At 32.6% G+C, this 22,192-nt stretch overlaps 1 protein-coding gene across 1 annotated transcript in view; it reads left to right on the forward strand.

Moving 5' to 3' along the window:
* Nucleotides 1–22,192, forward strand: part of LOC133189859 (carcinoembryonic antigen-related cell adhesion molecule 6-like) — a 56,507-nt gene that overhangs the window by 26,633 nt on the left and 7,682 nt on the right. Inside the window, exon 2 of the mRNA XM_061325253.1 lies at nucleotides 20,681–21,095. Coding sequence (XP_061181237.1) covers nucleotides 20,681–21,095 — 415 coding nt within the window. The remainder of the gene's footprint in view (nucleotides 1–20,680; nucleotides 21,096–22,192) is intronic.

Below are 22,192 nucleotides of genomic sequence, written 5' to 3' on the forward strand. Positions count from 1 at the left end.
CCCACGATAAATTAAATTCGAGGCTTTCTGACACCATAGACTGCTGTTTTTTTCAATAAAAATGGCACTCTTAAATATACTTATCTTGTCATTTGTCATTTGCAAAATTATTTTGTTAAAAAATATTCTGTTTGTACACAGTACTCTGAAGTTGATATTAAAAAGATGCTTGAATTTCTGATTGACAATATCTATGTAGATTTTGAAGATCAGGTCTTCCAACAATCTATTGGAATTCCAATGGGTACCGATTGTGCCCCATTATAAGCAGACCTATTTTTGTATTCATATGAAGCAGAATTTATCAAAAAACTTTTACACGAGAAGAAGAAAAACGCTTGCTATGGTCTTCAACTCGACATTTAGATATACAGGTAAACTTCGATATCTCGAACTTGGCGGGACTGAGGAAAAGCTTCAAGATATCCGAGTGTTCGAGATATCGAAGTTGATGAATTTGGTACCGATATTGTTATGTTACATGTTCTATTAACAGGAAATTACCACCACCTCCCTTTCCACCACGTGCATAATTTATTTTAAGCGGTTAATGTTTCAGTTCGTACTTAGTGATATCTTTTTAAAAATACATTTGCATAAACACTTATAATGCATATATTATTTTATTCAATACTGCAACACTTACATTTTTCAAATGTCGATCGCTTTCAATAGCGATAAATGATAATCATGCTGGTTTCAGGATTTCTGATACCCGGATATGTGTTACGCTTTGTAAATGATAAACCGATCACTGTAGTAAGGATTCTGACGGAAACAGGAATTATCGTTCTACAATAATTCATTGAAATTTCCAATATGTATAAACAAAAGCAAACTTTGTTTCGATTGTATGAACTTTAAGTTTTCTTTTTACACCACGGTCAGATAATCTAACTATTCCCCTGGGTTGGCTACCGGGTCCTTCGTTAGATTGCCTTATCAGACATGATGTGTACTGAAGATTTAGATTTTTGGTACTGACTTTTATACTCAAAATAATGTCTTTCATTGTTTAATTTCTTGAGTACAATATCACTTTGATGTGTTCAGTGTTTACTTTGATATGTAATAATGTGTATTAGCGTGTATTTTCGATAAATTTAAATTCCTATTACAGTAATCGTCCCCAAGCCGCTGTTTCATTATCGTGTCATCATATCTCTGAGTGTGCATTTTATTAACATCTCCAAATCACCTGGCGTGCGTAATTAAATTTAACTACCAAAAACAACAGCTTGGGACTAATAAGGTGTGATTAACAGCAATGGTCCCATGAAGCCTGCGCTAGACCTAACGGAAACGTTCAAAAGACCGTAAAATTAGCTTAATGGGAGATAACGCAAGTGTTATAGCACTTGGGACCGCAAATCTACTTCGAGATAAGCGAGGCATTCGAGATTTCCGTTTTCTAGATACCGTTTTTTTTTAAAAATCATAAATATAATAAAAACGGCCGGGACCGTTGATTCACTTCGAGATATTCGTGGTATTCGACATATCGATGTTCGAGATACCGAAGTTTACTTGTATCAACGATGTATTATCAATTAACAATAGTTACTTTCTTTCATATGTCGATTTGATCTATTCCAGTGAACTTGAAATAAAAGACACCACAGAGTCTGACACACCTGTTTCATGTTTGGGTATTCACTTAAAAAAGACGTTAATGGTAACCTAACAACAAAACTTTAAGAAATCGTGATGACGTCAACTTTTCTATCGTCAATCTCTCTTACTTATGTAGCAATATATCCTTATCACCTGCATATGGGGTTTATGCCTCCCAGTTGATTTGATACACAAGAGCATGCTTTATATACAATCAATTTTTAAAAGGAGGCAAACTATTAATCAACAAGTTGATGAAACAAGGAAATACTCGTGTAAAATCATCATTTAGCAATTTCTCTCATGGTTGATACAATGACATCAGCAAATACAATCTATCATTAGGTCAAATGCTGACTGACGTTTTTCATTCTAATTGTTAGGCCATTATTTACACGCTGAAATTTCTACAGATTTTTCCGTTTTCCCGATCATGACAAGGAGCTCACGGAGGGTGTAACCGGTCGACAGAGGCTTACTTCTCCATGGCACCTGATCCCGCCTCTGATGTTTTTCGAGGTCGGTGTTTGCTCTACTCCCGATTTGTATTGTTTCAATGGACTATGAGGTTGAATACTGTTCGTTATCTCCATTTTTCATTACAAACAAAGAAACATTGCCTGGTCCAGTAAATGCTTTACCTAGGCCCCATTTTCACTCCTTAGAAAAATACTAACTGCTATAAAGAAGAAACTTCAGACGTACTGTGCTACAATATATTTTAGAAGTGGTGTTAATCAGATGTTGATTCTCAAAAATTCAAAAGAACTTTTAGAGAATTTAATAACAAAAAAGTACGATTTTCTACACTTTGTACAACCATTCCTCACGATAAATTAAAAACTAGTTTTTTTTATTTCGTAGACAACTGCTTCCTCGATAAAAAGAGAACTCGGAAATTTTCGTATCTTGTGATTGGTCAGCAAAATTACTTTGTTAAAAATCACTCTGATTCTACACAAAGTACTCTGAGGTTAATATTAAACGAATGCTTAAGTCTTCGAAGACCTGGTCTTCTAATAAACTGTTGGAATTCCAATAGGCACTAATGCTCTTTTTAGCCAACCTATTTTTATATTCCTATAAATAAGAATTTATTTTAAAAATTCTACATGAGAAGAATTATTTCACTGATAAGTGTTCAAACACTGATTTTAAGTATTAATCACTGCTACTGTCTCAGTTTGGTTTTTCTCACCTCACATGGTCATAACCTAATTAGCCACTTCCCTGTGCTAAAGTAGCTGTCGTCATGTATCAAATTCTAAGCGTCTATCGTATCTTGTTATGATCTAAGAGCAATAACTCCTCTTTCAAGCCTATAGCTATGTCTTGCCGATTTTTTTTTTTTGGACGTTGCAGTTATTCATCGTTTAATATTATTTGGATTCTAATCAATTATGTGAACATTGTGATCAACTGGATGCAAAAAGAGGTGGTTAAAAGTAGCACTATATACGCAGTCTATATGTGATTTAGAAAGAGAAGGAATATACTGGTCCCCAGTGAGCACAGACTTGATCAAGGTTGTGTACATATGTATATTTCAAAACTTGGATGCGCATGTAAGAAACAAAATGAAGGAAATGTTACATAATGATTGTACAAATCATTTTGCCCAAATACAATTTAACAATGTTTTAAAATCATTAATAAACTAAATGGTTCGACATGTATAAGAATTAGATTGATTGATTTATTGTATGTTGTTTTACGTCCCATTCGAGAATTTTTCACTCATATAGAGATGTCACCAAATACCGGTGAAGGGCTTCAAAATTTGACCTTTACTCGGCACTCAGGGTCATTGAGCAGTGAGGGATCTTTATTGTGCCAACGCCTGCCGTGACACGGGGCCTCGGCTTTTAAGGTCTCATCCGAAGGACCCTCAACTTTCACTTCAAAGTGCCGAGCGCATGGCGAAGGAACAGTTGCTACCCATTTTTTATCGACTTAGGTCAGTCGCGGCCGAGATTCAAACTCATGACCTCCTGATCACGGAGCGAGCGCTCTACCGATTGAGCCACAGTGAACGGTATATAAAAATTAGAAAAAAAAATTATATAAATAGTAAAATCTACAGTATCTTTAATGTCTGCCTTCTATAAACTAAAACTGAGAAACAAAAAATAGTCGGAGAAAAGAGGTTAAAACTGAATTAAGATAGAACAATGTTTAATTTGTAAATCTTCACCCTTTTGACGACTCTGATATATTCATCATTCAACTCAAGTATTAAGAAATCTACCAAAGAATGAATAAATGTGGCACTAGCTTATTTAGGATCACGACTGTTGAATAATTATTACATTTAGCCATAAGTACAATTTTGTTCTTTTTTGAAAAAAAAAAACTATAAATTCTGAACACCCTAGCTGACATTTATAAATTGACACAAAAGCTCATCATGTGAAAGATACAAGACGGCGACATAGTCACGTGTAGTCTGTGATTACTGTTATTTAAGGATACTTCCTTCACTCAGTTTAGGAAGGAGGAAGAATGAAAAGCAGATAAAAAGATGGAAAACAAGATATTTCATTTTAAATATCCTCTCTGGCTAGAAAAGCATGCACTCCATTTTTCACGTGGATTGATGTTTAATATAAAACATAATCTCAGACTAAACAAACAATTTTCGTAACTCTCTGTATTGCTATCTTATATAACTCATGGAAATCTTTTAAAATGTTTGTATAAGCGAAATCAAAGTACATTAATTTGACTGATAATCAAAATCTTGTTATGGATTAATTCCTTGAATGTATCAAAATTCATTTCTCAAGTTGAAGTACAAATTAGTCACCAAAACCATAATCTTGGTTATTATTTACATGTATTCATTTTATACAAACTGGTCAGAGGTACTTATACAATTTTAAAAACAAACATGACAGAAAAATGAATAAAAATAAAAAAGAGAGGGGTACATATGCCGAAGAGGACAGAGAGCATAATATTTTTTAGAATATTTTTCAGGATTTATTTTTCGTTATTGGTTAACATTAGTTCCATTACTTAAATAACATTCGGCCTGTGAGAATAATAATTCCCAGATATTTTTTTCTTACATTAACTAAAGCAGCTGGCATTACGCAAGTATGCGAATGCATACACATTAATTTGGCCCCCACCGGGGCTTTGCCATGAACCCACTGGCGGCCTCACGGCTGTCCCCAGACCCCCAGCTGTTTTCTGCGTACACTTCACTTCCATTTTGGCTACTCGCTTGGCCTGATTAAAGCTTTGTATTCTAGGAGATAATGAATTGCATCAGCAATTTGAGCATGATTACATGTACAAAATGTAAAAATTCTCTCCCAATGTTGTATAGCATACCATCTTCCAGTTTCTATTGGTAGATGACGATTTGCAGTACGAATTTTTTTTAAAGTATTTTTTTCTAGATTTAATAGATAATTTATCAATATAATTTTCAAATCCAATGTTTTTTAAATATTCTTTGAATTTGTTCTTTTTTAGTTGGGTGGCACAGCAAGTCAGACACTGAAGACAGCATGTTTCCGTGCTTAATGGTTTCTTTGTGCACCACCTTTTTGCTTTTATTAGTGTTTTTAACATTTATTCTATTGGATGAGCTACTTTTGTCATGTGATTAGTAAGAATTGTATCATATGACTAGTCAGCATGTTTAACTAGTCAATTTGTCATATTACTATACTTTTGTTTTTCAACCCAGCCAATTAATTATTATATAAGTTTATGTAATATGTAAATATAGTTTTAGTCATTTGTTAGTTTAATAAACAACATGTTCACTTAATAGGAGTTTTTCTTAATATTATATACAAGAGGTTTAGCAAAAACTAGCTGCGAATAGCCAGAATTGTCTCCTCTCATTACAGGAAAAAATTGTGGATATGAATAATTTACGTCACTGGAACACTTTTGAATAAATTGATCTTGCAATATTTGTTTTTCAGTATCGATTATCCATTTATAATTTAGATTGACAACCTGTTCGTACCATACATTTGATAAACCACACATATTATTAAAGATTTTCTGTATGCAATCTAACTATTGGTTTGTTAATTTCTATCACAGTTTAAACATAAAAATTTTATTTTGATAGCCTGAAAAAAGCTTTGCCCAGTATCATTCTACATACCGAGATATAGAGGGAAAGGAGCTGTTTCACTATAGACTATGTACGTTGGCGTGAAACTTTTAAAATTAAATACATGCTTTAAAATTTTTAGATGTAAACGTTCAAAAACATCAAGTGTTTATAGCCCTATACTTCTTTCACAGAACTATGTTTGTCCTTCCCAAAGAGGGAACAATTACAATTGTACAATTCGGATTGATTAGCTAAGATAATCATATATTGAAACTACTAGTATCTTAAACCCATGGATTTCTAGCTTGAATAACGTTTCCATATTGATGTCTTGAAACAGGTAATGCACATGTCAAATGTAAATGCCATATCTTCTCTAAATCAAAAGTTATCATTAATGTTAAAAATTTTGAAAATTTCAAGGTCATGAGGTTAAAAATCATAGTACCTTTGGAAATGCTTGTCACAGGTAACATACGGGTCAAATATGAATGTCCTATCTTCTCTCATTCAAAAGTTAGTAACACTGATAAAATGTTTGAAAATTAGGTCAAACTTGAAGGCCAAGGTCAATGGTCAAATATCATAGCACAATTGAAAAAATTTTGACACAGGTAATGCACTTGTCAAATATAACGCCCTACCATATATTATTCAAAAGCAATCACCAATGTTAATTTTAAAAAAAAAAAATATGTTAAACATGAAGGTCAAGAGGTAAAAAATCAAAGCATGCTCGGAAATGTCTTGTCAAAGGTAATGCACATGATAAATATGAAAGTCATCAAAAGTTACAAGCAAAGATAACTTTTTTAAAAAGTAGCGCAAACTTCAAGATCACGGGGTCAAAAATCAGTATATTTGGAGAAGTTTTGTCACAGGTAATGTACATTTGAAATATGAAAGCCTTATCTCTTCTTATTCAAAAGTTATGACCAAGGTTAAAGTTTTCGTGACAGACTGACGGACGGACAAACAGACAGACGGACAGACTGAGAGACGAATGAGATTGAATGTTCCCTCCCTTTCGCGAAAGCGGGGGACAATAAGAGAAGTTTACAATGTAAGGAATTGAAGTCATCACGTTTATCATGAATTGTTTAGTTGTTTGTTTGCCATTATAATCAATAGTCAGTAAAAATCCAAATTTGTTAGTTTGCCATCGTCGTCTATCGTTAGTAAAATAGCAAGATATAAGGCACATGTGTCCAACTCTTTAGTGTCTTTTTATTTCAAGTTTATTGGGATATAGAATCAACGCGTAAATGAAAATAGATATTGTTAATTGATAAAATGTCATCGATATATTTAAAATTGAAGACCACGACAAGAGACTCTTTTCTTTCAGAAATTTTTGAATAAATTCTGCTTCAGAAGAATACAAAAACAGGTCATCTTGCAATGGGTCACAATTAATACCCATGGGAATTCAAACAAATTGTTGGAACACCTGGTCTTCAAAGACCTCATAGTTCTCAATGAAGAACTAAAGCATCTTTTAATAACAACTTCAGAGTACTTGTGTGAAGTCAGGATGGTTTTTAACAATGTTAAGATTCAAGGAAAATTTGCATGTTTCATTAATTTTTATTGATTGATTGTATGTTGTTGTTCGAGAATTTTTCACTCGTATAGGGACGGTTTGTTCCCGTTTTGCACACATTTGAAATTCGGGTATAGAAAAGGAGTACACGAAGAAGAAGAGGGGTGGGGAATCGGGCTAGGGAAAGAGTAAGAAATTTGATATCTCCTATTTACTGATCAAATCAAGAACAGACGGAGTTGAGACATCAATAGTTACTTTCCTTCTTTTATTTTTCAATTAGTTAAATTATGTAAATCTTAACTGGAATAAAATTATTTATTTTTTAGTTGATTAATTAAAAAAACTATATTAAAACATTAAAAATATCAAAATATAAAAAAAATACTTGTTAAAACTATAATCTCTCCCTGTATTTATTAATCAAGATTGAATTCATTTGCTCATTCATTTTATCTTTATGAAATAAAAAAAAAACAGGTTGAACTGCGATACACATGTAAGGATATGTGTCTAAATTATCAACTTCATCTTCATTTGGGTTGGACAAATTAAATTTTAAAAATTCATTCTTTTATGATTATAATGGATTGGTAAAATACAGGTAATTCCAGGTAGATCCCAGTTGGAATTCAGACTATAATTGCTATCAAACTTATTTCACACCTATTGTTCTATACCTAATTATCAAATGTGTGCAAAACGGGAACACACCGATATAGACTATAGCAATTAAGTAATTATATTACCTGGACAAATTCCCGTTTTGCACACATTTTTTTAATACCTGAAATTCAAATGTGTGCAAAACGGGAACAAACCAAATTTAGACCTTTACTCGGCACAAAGGGCGCTTGGGCGGGGAGGGATCTTTATCATGCCAGCGCCTTCCATGACGCGTGACCTCGGTTTTTAAGGTCTCATCCGAAAGACATGCAACTTTCACTTCAAAGTGCCGAGCGCTTGGCAAAGGAACAGTTTCTATACCTAATTTTTGTTATCGACTTAGGTCAGTTACTGCCAGGGTTTGAACCCGCAACCTTCGAATTCCGATCACGGATCGAGCGCTCTACACTGGGAATTTTTATTGAATAAACAGTTGTCAGTGATGTCAAAAAGTCAGCCTGTGGTCTTTAAATCATGGGAAATGGTGATATGAAAAAAAAAAATAAATTCGATAGAAAATATAGAGTCTTTAATTTGTTAAATTTATGTCAAATAAGTCCAATTTCAAACACAGGGGCTTGGGGACGCCCCCCCCCCCCCCCCGTGTAACGTACCCCGAGGGTTCTTTGACTTTTTTAAAGAAAATATTTTTCTATGACACATTCACAAAGTATTACAACTGAAAAATCCAAAATATAACCTAAAACAAGCCTTTGATAAAAATTCACACTCTCTGATTCTAAAAGTTCTCTTTCAAATTGAGCTGAGCTGGTTATATCAATAGAACTGAAATATATGTATGATGATAACGTTTAACGAACAGTAACCAAGCTCAAATGTCCATTGAAACAATGCAAATTTGGAGCAGAACAAACATGGACTTCTAAATACATCAAAGGTGGGATCAGATGCGAAATGTTGACTTTAAACTAGGCTGTAAATTTTGATGTTTCATCAACTTATTAATAGTGAAAAGCTTGCCTCGTTCTAAAAAAATGTTCGTACGTAGAGCAAGCTCTTGCGTATCGAATCAAATGGGAGGCATAAAGTCTATTTGCAGGTGATAATGGTATATTGCTACCAGAATTAACGTATGTATTACCACAAGAACCACCCCCGAAATTCATTGTTGGTCAAATATAAACAGCTGTCCATCACCCATTGCTAGGCAAATTTTAACTAAACGCAGTGAAATCAGCCTTTCCAAACCATTTTCCGATTCCAACAGCCTACAAATAGACCAAAGCAATAACCCCCAAAGACCAAGACATATGGGCCCTTGGTTCCACAACAGTTAAACCCACCTTCTTGAGGCATACCTTCTCCCGTATCCTGGTCAACAAACAGATCAATATGTCATCTAGGTATTAATCATGGTTTTCATTTAAGTTATTAATTCCGGCCTAAGGGCTCCCCCAAAAAGACTGATGGATTGTATGTTCTTTTACGTCCCGCTCGAGAATGTTTCATTCATATAGAGACGTCACCGAAAAATGGTGAAGGGCTTCAAATTTAGACCTTTATTCGACACTCAGGGCCATCAAGCAGTGAAGGTTACCGTGACACGGGACCTCAGTTTTTAAGGTCTCATCCGAAGGACCCGCATCTTTCACTTCAAAGTGCCGACCCGCCTATATTTGCCTGAAATATTGCCGACTCGGCGTTACACAATATCAATCAATCAAAGTGCCGAGCGCTTACACAAGTGCGAAGGAACAGTTGCTACCAATTTTTTTTTTATCGAATTAGGTCAGTCGTGGTCGTGATTCTAACACACGACCTTTCGATCACGGAGTGAGCGCTTCTACCGACTGAGCTACCGTTACGCCCCCCCCCCTTACCCCCGAAAAAAAAGCTTAGTAATACAGAAATAGATGAGCTTTTGGTTCATATCAGATTTTATTTTCCCGATCATCCAGTTTTCCTAGCAAAGATTTGCATGATAAAAGAAATCCATAGTTTATTTCCTTATTTTGACATCTTGTTATGTTTTAAAGAGATAAACAGGTTAGTCATATTTTGAAATCTAACTTATAACAAGTAAAAACCCTTTTTGGGGGTTTTATTTTTTCAAATTAGCATTATTATTTTTTCATTACTTTTCTTCTATTCAATTTTTGCAGATTTTGGTGTATTTTTAAAAGGAATTCACGTATTTACATGTAATACTTAGTATTCACATGCCTATCCTTCTTGTTCATGTGTGCAGACATTTTTAATATCAATTTGAAGGAAATAAAGTCTTTGTGAATGAACAAAAACTTGATTAAATTTTTTATTGTTTGGTCATTTGAAAAGCCCATTGTCCCAAAACTCTTTTCAGAAAAACAAAGAAATCAACATTTATGCCAAAAATAATTTTTTTTAAAAATTTTCTGAAAGATTTTATCGTACCAATACGACGTGATTTATTACATTTTGCCATACTATTATCTTTTCGATATTGCACCGGTATGTGCTGTTCAATTAAACAGAACAGTTAACATGATGATTATTTCTTTAAACAATGATTCATTATGATATAAGAAAAGAAGTGGCCTGATCCGAAAAGAAAGTTTTGAGGAGGTGATCGGAATTTTGTTTTACAAAATTCCAATTCGCCATTGATGATGACCATGGGTCATATTTCAGTATTGAAGATTGGGTTGAAAGGGTCAAATTTGACACCGATGTCAGTCTTTAAAAGGATTGTCAAAGAAAAACACTTCGACCTTTTTTGAAAAGATATAATTGACCCTGATGATCCTAACCAGAAGTTATTGATATGGGTCACACCATAAAAGACCTTAGAAATTCTTTTTTTTAGTTTTAACTCTCAGACAGAGTTATTACTCTCTTCTTGAAAATAGATATAAATGTGCTGGCACATATAGAGATACAAACGCTGGACATAAGTGTAAGAGTTCTTTCCTTGATTGATCACGAAAACCACCGGATATGAAAGAAGCAGATCCATTTAATTCTAGCAAACGTTAATCTCAGGCCGGACTTTTAAAAAAATATATCAATTTCCAATTTATTGTAAGTCCTAAATGGACCAAACCTTTAGAAATGATGTGTCTACCAATGTTTACCATACCGCTTCAGATCCTGTACTTTATGTATGAATGGCCAATTTAGAGATTCTGTAGCAGATCTATTGCTAAGTAATTGCAAATTCTACCTTGACCAAGCTTGCAGGAATAATGTATCGTGAGATTGACAGCATACATTTTGCTTTTGGGTGGAGACAATGACCTATCCGGGTGAAGGGTGAAAAATATGTAACATTTACTTGCAAATTCAGTACCTATGGATAATGACAATGATATAGATGTGTCGACTTTTTATTATTTTTGAAGAATCTCTCTTTGGTTAAATACATTTGAAACCTTTCAAAATTTTATTTCACTAAAGACCTTCCATGTTCATTGAAGCCGGATAGTTTCGATATTAAACAAAAGGAACTGGGACATTTAGCTATTCTTTTTTCAAAATAGCTATTCTGCTTCTTTCCTGAGATAAAAATAAAAATGGCAAAAATCTGTTCCAAAGAGGGATAAGGCTTATCTGTGTGAGATTTCAGGTAAACATATGTATACGCGTCATATTATCCGGGGGAGAACTTTTTGACATTTTCGGCCAAATTTTAATGTTAAAAATTTAAAATGAACTGATTCGTTGAGACACCTTGATCCTGTTTCATTAGATAATTTTAACAGAGTTTCCCTCTTTAATCCCATGATAAATTTTAACCCTCTACTGTAGCCTTAAGCTACCCCCTCTCTCTCACAATATAGGGATGCCTCAATTTCAAATATGATTGACATGGTTTTGCGGTTCTGGGGATTTTAATTTTCAAGCCATGTCCTAAAGAGCTGGGTACGTTAAGACCCATTTACGGCCCTGTAAAATCGGCAAAAATTAAACGCACGATTACATTCTATCAATTGTATCAATTAACTGTTAAGGTTTCCCTGTGTGTGAAATAGGAATAAATTTTTCTCAACTCACGTGCCCTTTCATTTATATAACGTTCAAAACCGGTCTAATATTCCGGAATTCCCCTATTTTGGACGTTTTCCTCCTCTTCAAGTCTATATTTCGATATGGCCGCATCCGAGTATGTATGCGAAACTTTGCAGAAAGAACAAATACACTACGATTTTTAATATTAAAGAGAAAAAATAACCTTACAAAAGTGCGGCCACATCCGCTTTTACAAAAAATTGAAGTTAAAAATGCTGCATTTTTGGATAGACGTCACCTTTTCTCCACAATAAAATCTATATTTTTAAAGAAATGAATTGTTTAATTCTATATCTGAAGGCTTTATAATTTTTTATTGTCTTTTAAATTCAATTCTGCATTTGAAAAAAAATTAATTTAATACAATTATTTATGCAAATGAAAACCATATGAACCTTTCTCAGTGAAATTTACTGTGGGACATTACATGTAACTTAGTGACGCAATGCATTGAGAAAAATGACGTCACAAAGAGCAATCATATTGAAAATAAAAAAGAAATTGAAAATAATTTCTTCAGTCTTCGCAACTATGATAAATATTCAATCAATATTTACAGCGTGAAAAAGTAATTTAACGACATAAGTTGGGATGGTTCAGACAATCAATTTACATTTAATCCTGCATGTACAATGTACCTCCAATTAAAACGCGCGTCTCTTTCATAGTGGACATTGACTTTATTTGACTTCAAGAAAAGATTATTTTTAACATTTTTATTGAAAATCATCAGTTTTTTTTAAGTATGTTTTATTCGTTTTCAATTTATATATGTCTGGGATTTCTGAATGTCATAAGACAATAGCTAACTTTTTTTTTTCTTTTTTTTCTTTTTTTTTGGGGGGGGGGGGGGTAGATTGGAAGCTTGGCTTACATGTACAGCAGTCACCATTTGAACATTTCTTTTCAAAACTTGTTATCCTTGTCACTGTATTGTTGCAGATTTTTATTTGACAAAATTAATTATGTCAGAAAGGATTCTAGTGTTTTATTGCATAATCAGGAAGTGTTTTATATCTGACAAAATACTTCTAAATCTGCCACTGTCGGTGTAAAGACAAATAATGACCCCCAAAGAATAATGACCGGGGGTCATTATTCGACGTCGAAAAATGACCCTTTTGCCCGTAGAAAAAGTGTCATCACCCTAAAAATCTGCATACCCCACGTGAAGAAAAATGACCCCCGTAGCATAATGACCCCTTGTGGATTAAAGAGGATTAAAGTTGACATTTTTAGGGGGCAAAATAAAAATAATAAACCAAGAGACCTGCTGACCAAAATGCTCACCTGAGCTAAATTGGGAATAAATCGATGATATGTTGATTTCATGACTTTGTACAATTATTGCTGTTTTTAAGATTAATGCGATGATTCAGAATCTAGAAAATTAAAAGATTTATCGAGCCCAAAGGGCGAGGTGAACATTGTTTTTTTTTTTTTTTTTTTTTTTTTTTTTTCCTTCGATGGTGAAAATCATCGTACTGACAGAGTTAACATAATAAGCATAACCAGTATTAATTTTGAATTTGAAATCTAGTTTTGGTGCAATGTAGAAAAAATAAATGTCAGGCAAAGCATCGAAAGGGGAAATGGGGCATTATAAGAGGCGAAATGACAAGTTACCCAAAAAATATCTTTGATGACCCCTTAAAAAGTCTATTGATGTAAAGGGGATTTCCTTTTACTCTACTGTATCAAAAATTTTTGGATAGCGCAACAAGACTTGCAATGATTATTTTGAAGTGAAAAAATGAAAAATGGCGTTCATGAAAATGGAAGGGGGAGGATACTCTACCCCACCCCTGATTCTATGTGCCTGAATGTTATGTTCATGTCCACTCAAGTAGGAGAGATTTTTTTAACTATTCTGTATGAAAAGAGGGTGTGTTTACAAGACTTTCAATGAACATTTTCAAACTAGAAATTGCTAAAATTTACATTCAGAAAAAGGAGGGGTGAGCAATTCCCCACCCCCTTCTCCGATTCTTTGAGCCTGAATATTATGTTAACTTGAGTGGAATTCGGATGCAGGTGAAATAACTTTTCAAAGTTGTTTTCAATCTATTTAGTTCAATGTAGGAAAAATAAATCCTTATATTCACCTGGACGGTCAATTAAATGGTCTGTCTTCAACGATAAATTAAAAACATTTATCTACTTCAATAAACACTGTATTGACATCTTTCCATATTTATTTGACAAATGTACATGTATCACTGTTTTAAAGTGGATTTCTAAAGAAAATTATTCCTCTTACATGTGTGTATCCTATTCTCAGACGACCATGCTAACAGACTTGAATGTACATATGTACATTATACTGGGATCCTTCTTTATTACATCTATATATTTGAAAAGAAATTCCCATAGACCACTGTTTATAAATAAAATTGAATGCACATTATGCTATTGTATATATTTCAGACATGCAGAAATTTTATGTCCTTTTTATGTTTGCCACGTCTGCTTTATATTTGTGCGTCCTACTGACTATAGACGCTAAAGACCAACTTACAACTAAATTGTCTGACAAGCGGGATGACTTCAGCTTTTTCCATCTTCAACTTTACTTATTTATGTAGTAATATTCCGCTATCATTTGCATATGATGTTAACGTCTACCAAATTATTCGATACACAAGAACAAGATTAATTTTTAATCGAGGCAGGCTACTGACAGATACATGTAAGTTGATGTTACATGGGCTTCAACAACCTCGTTTAAAGTCAGCATTTCGTAATTTCAATGGTCGTATCAATGACCCTGTCAACAAATATAACCTATAATTGGGTCAATTGTTTGGCCTTTTTTTCTATACTTAAATTCGACAACGGAATGTCCCCTGACTTATTTATAGGGCTCACGGCAGGCGTGACGGGTATGCTTACTCTTTCTAGGCACCTGATCTTACCTCTGCAATTTTCTGGGGTCCTTTTTTATGCCCTGTTAACAGAATTGTATTGTTTGTTTGTGGATATTTTAAAATCATCACTGTTTGTTATCTTCACCTTTTTTCATTAGGAAAATTATATATCCACAGTATGTCGTTCGCACGAGATATTATGTCATTTGAGATATATTCTACCTCATTTACACACCTTTTATGTCATTAAAAAATATATATATAAATATTACATTGCATAACTTCCCGTATTTATTTCCGAAAACCTATCTCACTCACTTTTTTTTCATTCGCTTTTTAAAAAATAAAGTTGATCGTACTCAAGGCATGCTGAATACTTTGAGAGACATGTTTACTATTGAAAAGCTAGAACATCCCGCTTGTCTGTTATTAAGCTACATGTATGAATGTCTATAATCAGTCAAATATCCAAATATGAAACAGATGGAAGACAGTCATAAAGGGAGATTACGTTAAGAGTTATAACCAATAGTAGCCATTTTGCGATTTTCAATATGCGCTGAGAACACAAAAGGCTTAAAAGATAGAAACATGCATGTAAATGTAATGCTGTTTTATTGCATTTTAATTGCGCTTTCGTCCAGTGTTGATCAAAAAGGGCATAAAGAAGAATTAAACCTTGACGTCAATTACCTGTTATAAATTGTGTATCTGTTGGAAAAGGGGTCATTTTCCAACGGGGGTCAATTTTTTATAGGACGCACATATAAAAATATGACCCCTAGGGCTCTTTTTCTACAAAAAATTAATTTTTTCTACGGCTGGGGGGTCATTTTTTTTCGTTAAAAAATGACCCCCCGGTCATTATTCTATGGGGGTCATTATTCGTCTTTACACCGGCCTACATTTACTTATTGAAGGTCAGCAGCTGGGAATGGAAAAGTTCTTACATGTATTTACATGCACTTATTAATTATATATACATTTATCATGCTGATCGGAATATTGACATCAGTGTTTTCAAGTAAAATTGGGTTTAATTTATAATTTACAAGGAATTTTAGATAATTATGTTGACCAAGTTTATAAGGCTTAAAAAACGTATACAGTGGTGTACGCTTTCGGTATTTTCTATGAAAATTTAAGTGAAACATGATACAATCAACCTTTTTTATTGTCTATAAATAAAAATTATCTGTTCCCATGCAGTTCTGTAAGAAATACAAACACGATCTTGCATTACTTGTGGACAATTAAGACACCCCCTTTCCGCTCCATAATCGATGGTTTAACTCGTTAATTTTTTTTTCAGAAATTGTTTTCCTAATACATTTTAAGGCATTCCAAGTCTTGAAATGAAAAAAAAAAGAAAAAAAAAAGATTACTCTATAGATATTTATCTGTATAAAAAACGAATGTACATATTAACTACATGTACACTATTGTTAATCTTGAAGTAAGCCAGTATTTTTAAAAGGATTTTATCCAGATTATCCATAAAATAATAGTAATATATTTCATAGGAAATATGTTTAGTATTCCAATAGATGTTCATCGGGGCTGGAGGAGCGTCCTGTCCAATATCACCTCTGTGAAAACTCTGGTGCACATTATCGCTTAATTTTAAAGATTCAACGTCCGTCTGTGATGATAATCCGTTCCAGAAAAAAAACAACAAATTAAGAGTATTTTATCGTTACTACAAGGACAAATGCACAAGGAAATGCCTCAGAGAGTTAATGTATCCAAAGGAAGTGATAAAATTATCATTGTCACCGAAATGATTATATCAAATACATGTATCTTACCTACGGCTGTGTAACATGTAAACATAGGGAGGAGTTCTAAAGAAAATCTTTATCTATTTTAATGCAGTTTTTGTCCTAGTAGATGACGTGATGTATCGTCTTGCATTTCGTGTCAGCAGTTTGTTAGGTTATATTTTTAAAGATTTTTTTTATCAGACACTTACATGAAAAAGAAACATAATCAAGCATGTGATATAATCCGGGAATGGCAAGGATAACTATATAAAGAAGCACTGTGGTGTGTTTTGCGTATTGTTCCCACAAGTAACAAAACAAGAAAACATTGATGTAACCATCAATTGTCGCCCGGGAAATAAATAAAGTAAACAATGGAAATGAGTCTTGATCATCAAACCGCTTCGATATGTGTGAAAAAGGCATGCGTCTAAATGATGGAGACGATAGTAGAGGATATTTTGAAAACTTATAGTCGGATGAAAATCGAACAAAAACGATACCCTTTTAAACTTTATCAATTCCTCAAGAAAATGTTGGCTACATAAAATATAATTTGAAACCAGACACATGCATCACCTATTTAATTTCAAAAATGTCTTTCACTTTAAGATTATAAAACACGAACTGTGTAAAATACGTTTTTACGTTTTTATGCGATAAGTAAAACTCGATGTTCTAAAAAAAGGGACCTGTCGTTTTTTCGATAGTAAATGATAAGCAACTTTATATATTAAATATGAAAAACATATATATTTTTACAGATTCACTTTATGGAAGTAAATATATTGTGTATCTCGTAATTTATAAAGGGAAAGAACATTCTGATTAACAATCTTTTTAATGTTTAGAAAACCTTTAATTCTGAATAACTTCTCCCACCTCAATCCCCATATACCAACACTTAAACTTATATGTATAGAGCAGCCCGGTCCCCCGGGCTGCAATAACATAAGATTTCGTATAATTTGAAAACTAAACTAGAAATAAAAACTCTGTGTAGCTTATAAAAAGGGACGTGAAAGTGAATTTTGATTCTTCTATGCGAGTGTTCTGTTATTCTGCATTTCAATTATTTGTATTTTGTCTCTATGTAAATAGAATGGGGGGGGGGGGGTTACTGATAATCAAATTATACATGTACTGTACTGTAATGAGTACCAATTAAAAAAAATATATATCAAGAATTTGATTTAAAACTAAATACATCCCTTTCCAATTTCCTTTGGCTACCCACTGGACTGTGACCGTTGATCGATCTTTTACTGATCGATATCAATGCAAGCGTCTGCTGTTTCATGCTGCATTGCTTTGAAGATGACATGCGCATATTTTCATAGCTGATGCGGATAAACTCTATACGCAAATCCTACATATAATATTATATCCTTATTCTTATAACTTTTAGTTTTGGAATTATGCCCGTTAGAATGTACTACAGGCTTCTGAATCCCTTCCCGAGAATTCGTGTGCATTTCCTGTCGAATTCACTACGCAGATTAGGGCATATAATTTTCGATTTTGTGAATCAAGTAATGAGTATGTACATGCAAAGTAATGTGTTTGTCTCTAAAAGTAAATTATTAGCATTGGCTATATGAAATATTTTGTTCATCGAAAAATTGATCTAAACAAATCGCACACCTTTTTTTTAGCCTTCGGAGATTCACGGGTTTTATTTGAAGCAAAATTTTTCAAGGTCTGTAACGCAAGTTATGATAAGGCCATTCCAATCTTTTTTTTAATGTGCAGTGAACGCGGACGAATTGGTTTTGAGGTTATGAAATTAAAAACAACACAAATTAAAATTGACAAATACAAAGCTTTGAAACGCAAACACAAAGTTAACTCAAAATCAACAAATACGAATTTCTGAAATGCATTTTACTCTTTTGGGATTGACATCTCTCTTTTTTAAGTGGTGTATTAATTTTTTTTATTTCAATAAACTAGTAGTTTAACTAAGTTTTATGGCGAGGAGAGGTCTCAAATGATAATAAGAAATTCTAGAACTGTTCTGAAAATGCTGCGTTTTACCCCTTTCGGTTTGTGTGTTTTCTCGGATAGGAAGATAGGTTAGGATGGACGCTAAACAAAGAAAAAACTTGGAATGTCCTCATCAATCAGGACTCTTATAACCGGTCTCCTCTTTTGGTTTTAACATAGAAAGTGATTGTGTGTAAGTATATTGGGGATTGTTCCTAGTTAGGGTATTTTACATGAACAGTGCAGTAAAGCGGACCCACTGGAATGAATAAATAACGATCTATAAAAGAAATCCTAACATCAGAGAAAATTTTTTAACGCAGTTTAAGACACCTCGTAACCCCGTAATAGTGAGTAATTTATACGTTTATCCAAAAAAAAAAAAAAAAAAAAAGAGAGAGAGAGAAGAAAATACGAAATTAATAGCGCTGCCATATGTTAAAATGGAAAAGGGGAGTGATGTTGATGGCTTTTTCATTGCCAAAAATCCAATTTTGACAACTTTATATGGGTCGTTCCAATTTTCTTTTTAATACTGATTCATGTATCTTTAAAAATTCTAATGTAACTTCATAGACAATGCGGAAAATGATTGAAGAAATCATTAGGACATTTTTACATAAAAAAAAATTATAAATTTGATACAAGCACAATTTTAAAAGAAGTACTACCTTGTCTCGTTTGTATGGATGAATCAAGCTTCATTACTTGTCTGATGAAATCGTTTGTAATAAAATTATATTTCCTTTAAATTATTTTACTCCTTCCAGCTATCAAAGATACATTACGATGAATTGAAAAAAAAAAGTTCAAAATTGTTTTCTGGAACATAAGGCAGGTTAAAGTAAATAGTTTCCGGTTCAGAGAATTTACAGAATTCTTTTCACGTAACGTTAAAATCAGTAACGCCGTGATGACGTTATCACGTCAAAATTTGTAATTTATAAAGAAAAATCCCCATATTTCGAGTTCTCTGATGGAAAAACGGTTTGTGATAATTAAAAAAAAATAAAATGATTTTGAAAAGACACATCGTAGGAATGTTTGTAAAAAAACTGAAATCAAATTTGGAGACAGGGCCGCTCTGTTATACTTAACGTACCCAGTTCTTCTATTTTGTTGGTCAGAGCGAAATCGTGAGACATCCGTTTTTTGTTTTTGTTTTTTTCCAAAAAAAAAATTAAGCCAGTTAAAGCTAGTTATCCTTAGACATGATATCTTATTATCACATAGAAATTATATACTAACATGATCATTCTAAATAAATCATATTAATGTTACAAGAAAACACATGTGTTCCTTGAAATACCCAGTGTTGCTAGCACAAGTGAAATAGATATGTTTAGTGGGATACTCTATAAAAATAATAAAATTTCATTATATTATATTATATTATATTATATTATATTATATTATATTATATTATATTATATTATATTATATATATATATATATATATATATATATTATATTATATTATATTATATTATATATATATATATATATATATATATATATATATATATATATATATATATATATATATATATATATATATATATATTGATTAGCTACAGAAAGGTGCTGATTGAGCGATCTGGATACCCCCCAAAAGATGACAAAACTTATTATTCTGATCCTTCTTCTGGCAAATGGTAGGGTTTTATTTTAATCCTTTTCGTATTTCATTTATGCATGGGATGTCAAAATATCCAGTACACTTTTATTCAACGATCCATGATTTCACCTCTCTTACTCAAATGGTGTTACTGATTTTCAAAACAAAATTTCCTAAGTGTTTGTCAAATAATATAATTTTTTTTATATACACTTTTCTCACGATTTCCTTCCTAAAACAAATATTTAAATATATAATTGAACAATATACAGAACTAAATGAATTTATCTTAGTATAATTACATATTTAGTAACATAATTATCCCTTTTCTTTGATATTAATTGGCTTCATTTTATAAAATAAATCTTAATCGATCTTGTGATTCCAAAAAAAAAAAAAAATCCACGTCCACAATTTATATATTGAGCATGCATATTGTGTTATTTAAGGAAGCTCTATCTTTTCATTTGCATATTAAAATGAATGTTCCGATAGATTCACATTTTGGATCTTTTGAGTGATTGACTGCAGGATAAATCTAATTTTATATTAGGTGCTTGCTTGCTCAAAATATCGACACCACTGGAAGTTAGAGTAAAGTTACAAAGGAACACAAACATAACACTTCCTTGTAGATACTCTAGAGAGGACAATGAGGAAATTTCAGATAGAAAAATCAAATGGCAAAAACAAAGTCCTAATGGTTATGTGGATGTTGCTTATTTTTCGATTCCTGGCGGACCAGACCCAAGTATTCAACGTGACTTCAAGGAATCGCTAGAAAACAGAGCACACCTTATAGCACCACAGGAAAACCTCACAAGAGCTACATTGGTTCTAAATAATGCTGTCTGTAGAGATGAAGGATTGTACCAATGTTGGATAGAGTATTATGTAAATGATGCTATCGAACATGAACAAAACCAAACATCGGTCAAATTCCAAGGTAATCTTAAGAGCAATGTGACATGTCATGTTTTAAATTTTGAATTTACTTATTTACAGGATGAAAGGAATACAAAATAAAGAACATGACAAATGTAAAGGTCCCGTGTCAAGTAAGCGTTGGTACGGCAAAGCTTCACTGCTGTGGCCGTAGGCACCAAGCATACCCTAACAAAAACTACTATAGTGAACTATAGTTTACTATAGTTAACTATAGTAAATGAAAGTGTCAAATGTATCACTATAGTGAATCAAAGTGATCACGATAATTTCATAGTGATCACTATAGTAAATCAAAGTTTTCAAAGTGATCACTATAGTAAATCAAAATTTTCACCATAGTAAATCAAAATTTTCATGGTGATCACTTTAGTAAATCAAAGTTTTAATAGTTATCACTATAGTGTTATAATGATCACTATAGTAAATCAAAGTGTCAAAGTTATCAATATAGTTAACTATAGTTTTCATAGCGTCAAAGTTATCACTATCGTTAACTATAGTTAACTATAGTATTTTTTTGTTAGGGTAGGTCAAGATTTGTGGACCTTCATCGATAGCTTATGGCCTCTATATGAGTGAAAAATTCTCAAATTGGATGTAAGAAACAAACTATTAGTCAATTGATTATTAATGAAATTAAGATACATAGATCTCAGGTAGGATTATTTTTTCACAGGATTAATTTAAAAGGGTATTATTAAAGTAGTTTTTCCCACAGTACCAACGCCATCAGTTTTTGTATTTTTTTTTTCAAAATACATAGTTACATATATCATAGCTTTCAAACTAGGCAAGATATCAATTGATTACTTTTGTTCAGAGTATCTGCCTTGAAAGAATTATCGAGTTCAGCTAGGCAATTTAAAGTCTACGGATATTTTTTTTATTAAGTAAATGCCTACCACTTCAAATAAAGATCAATCAATATTCTTGATTCAATATTACAGCAATGACTAAAATTTACAAATTATAAATTCCCGTAATTTACATTGTAAATTTCCGTAGACTCTGAAAAATATTTCAAATCAGACAAAATACGGTTTGGAAATGATAAATCTTTAATGTTGATTGATATTTTCTTTTGGAAAAAGAGTC

The sequence above is a fragment of the Saccostrea echinata genome, unplaced genomic scaffold (assembly GCF_033153115.1).
Source record: "Saccostrea echinata isolate AGI-Se365-2 ecotype Australia unplaced genomic scaffold, CSIRO_AGI_Sech_v1 ptg000020l, whole genome shotgun sequence".
Classification (NCBI taxonomy): domain Eukaryota; kingdom Metazoa; phylum Mollusca; class Bivalvia; order Ostreida; family Ostreidae; genus Saccostrea; species Saccostrea echinata.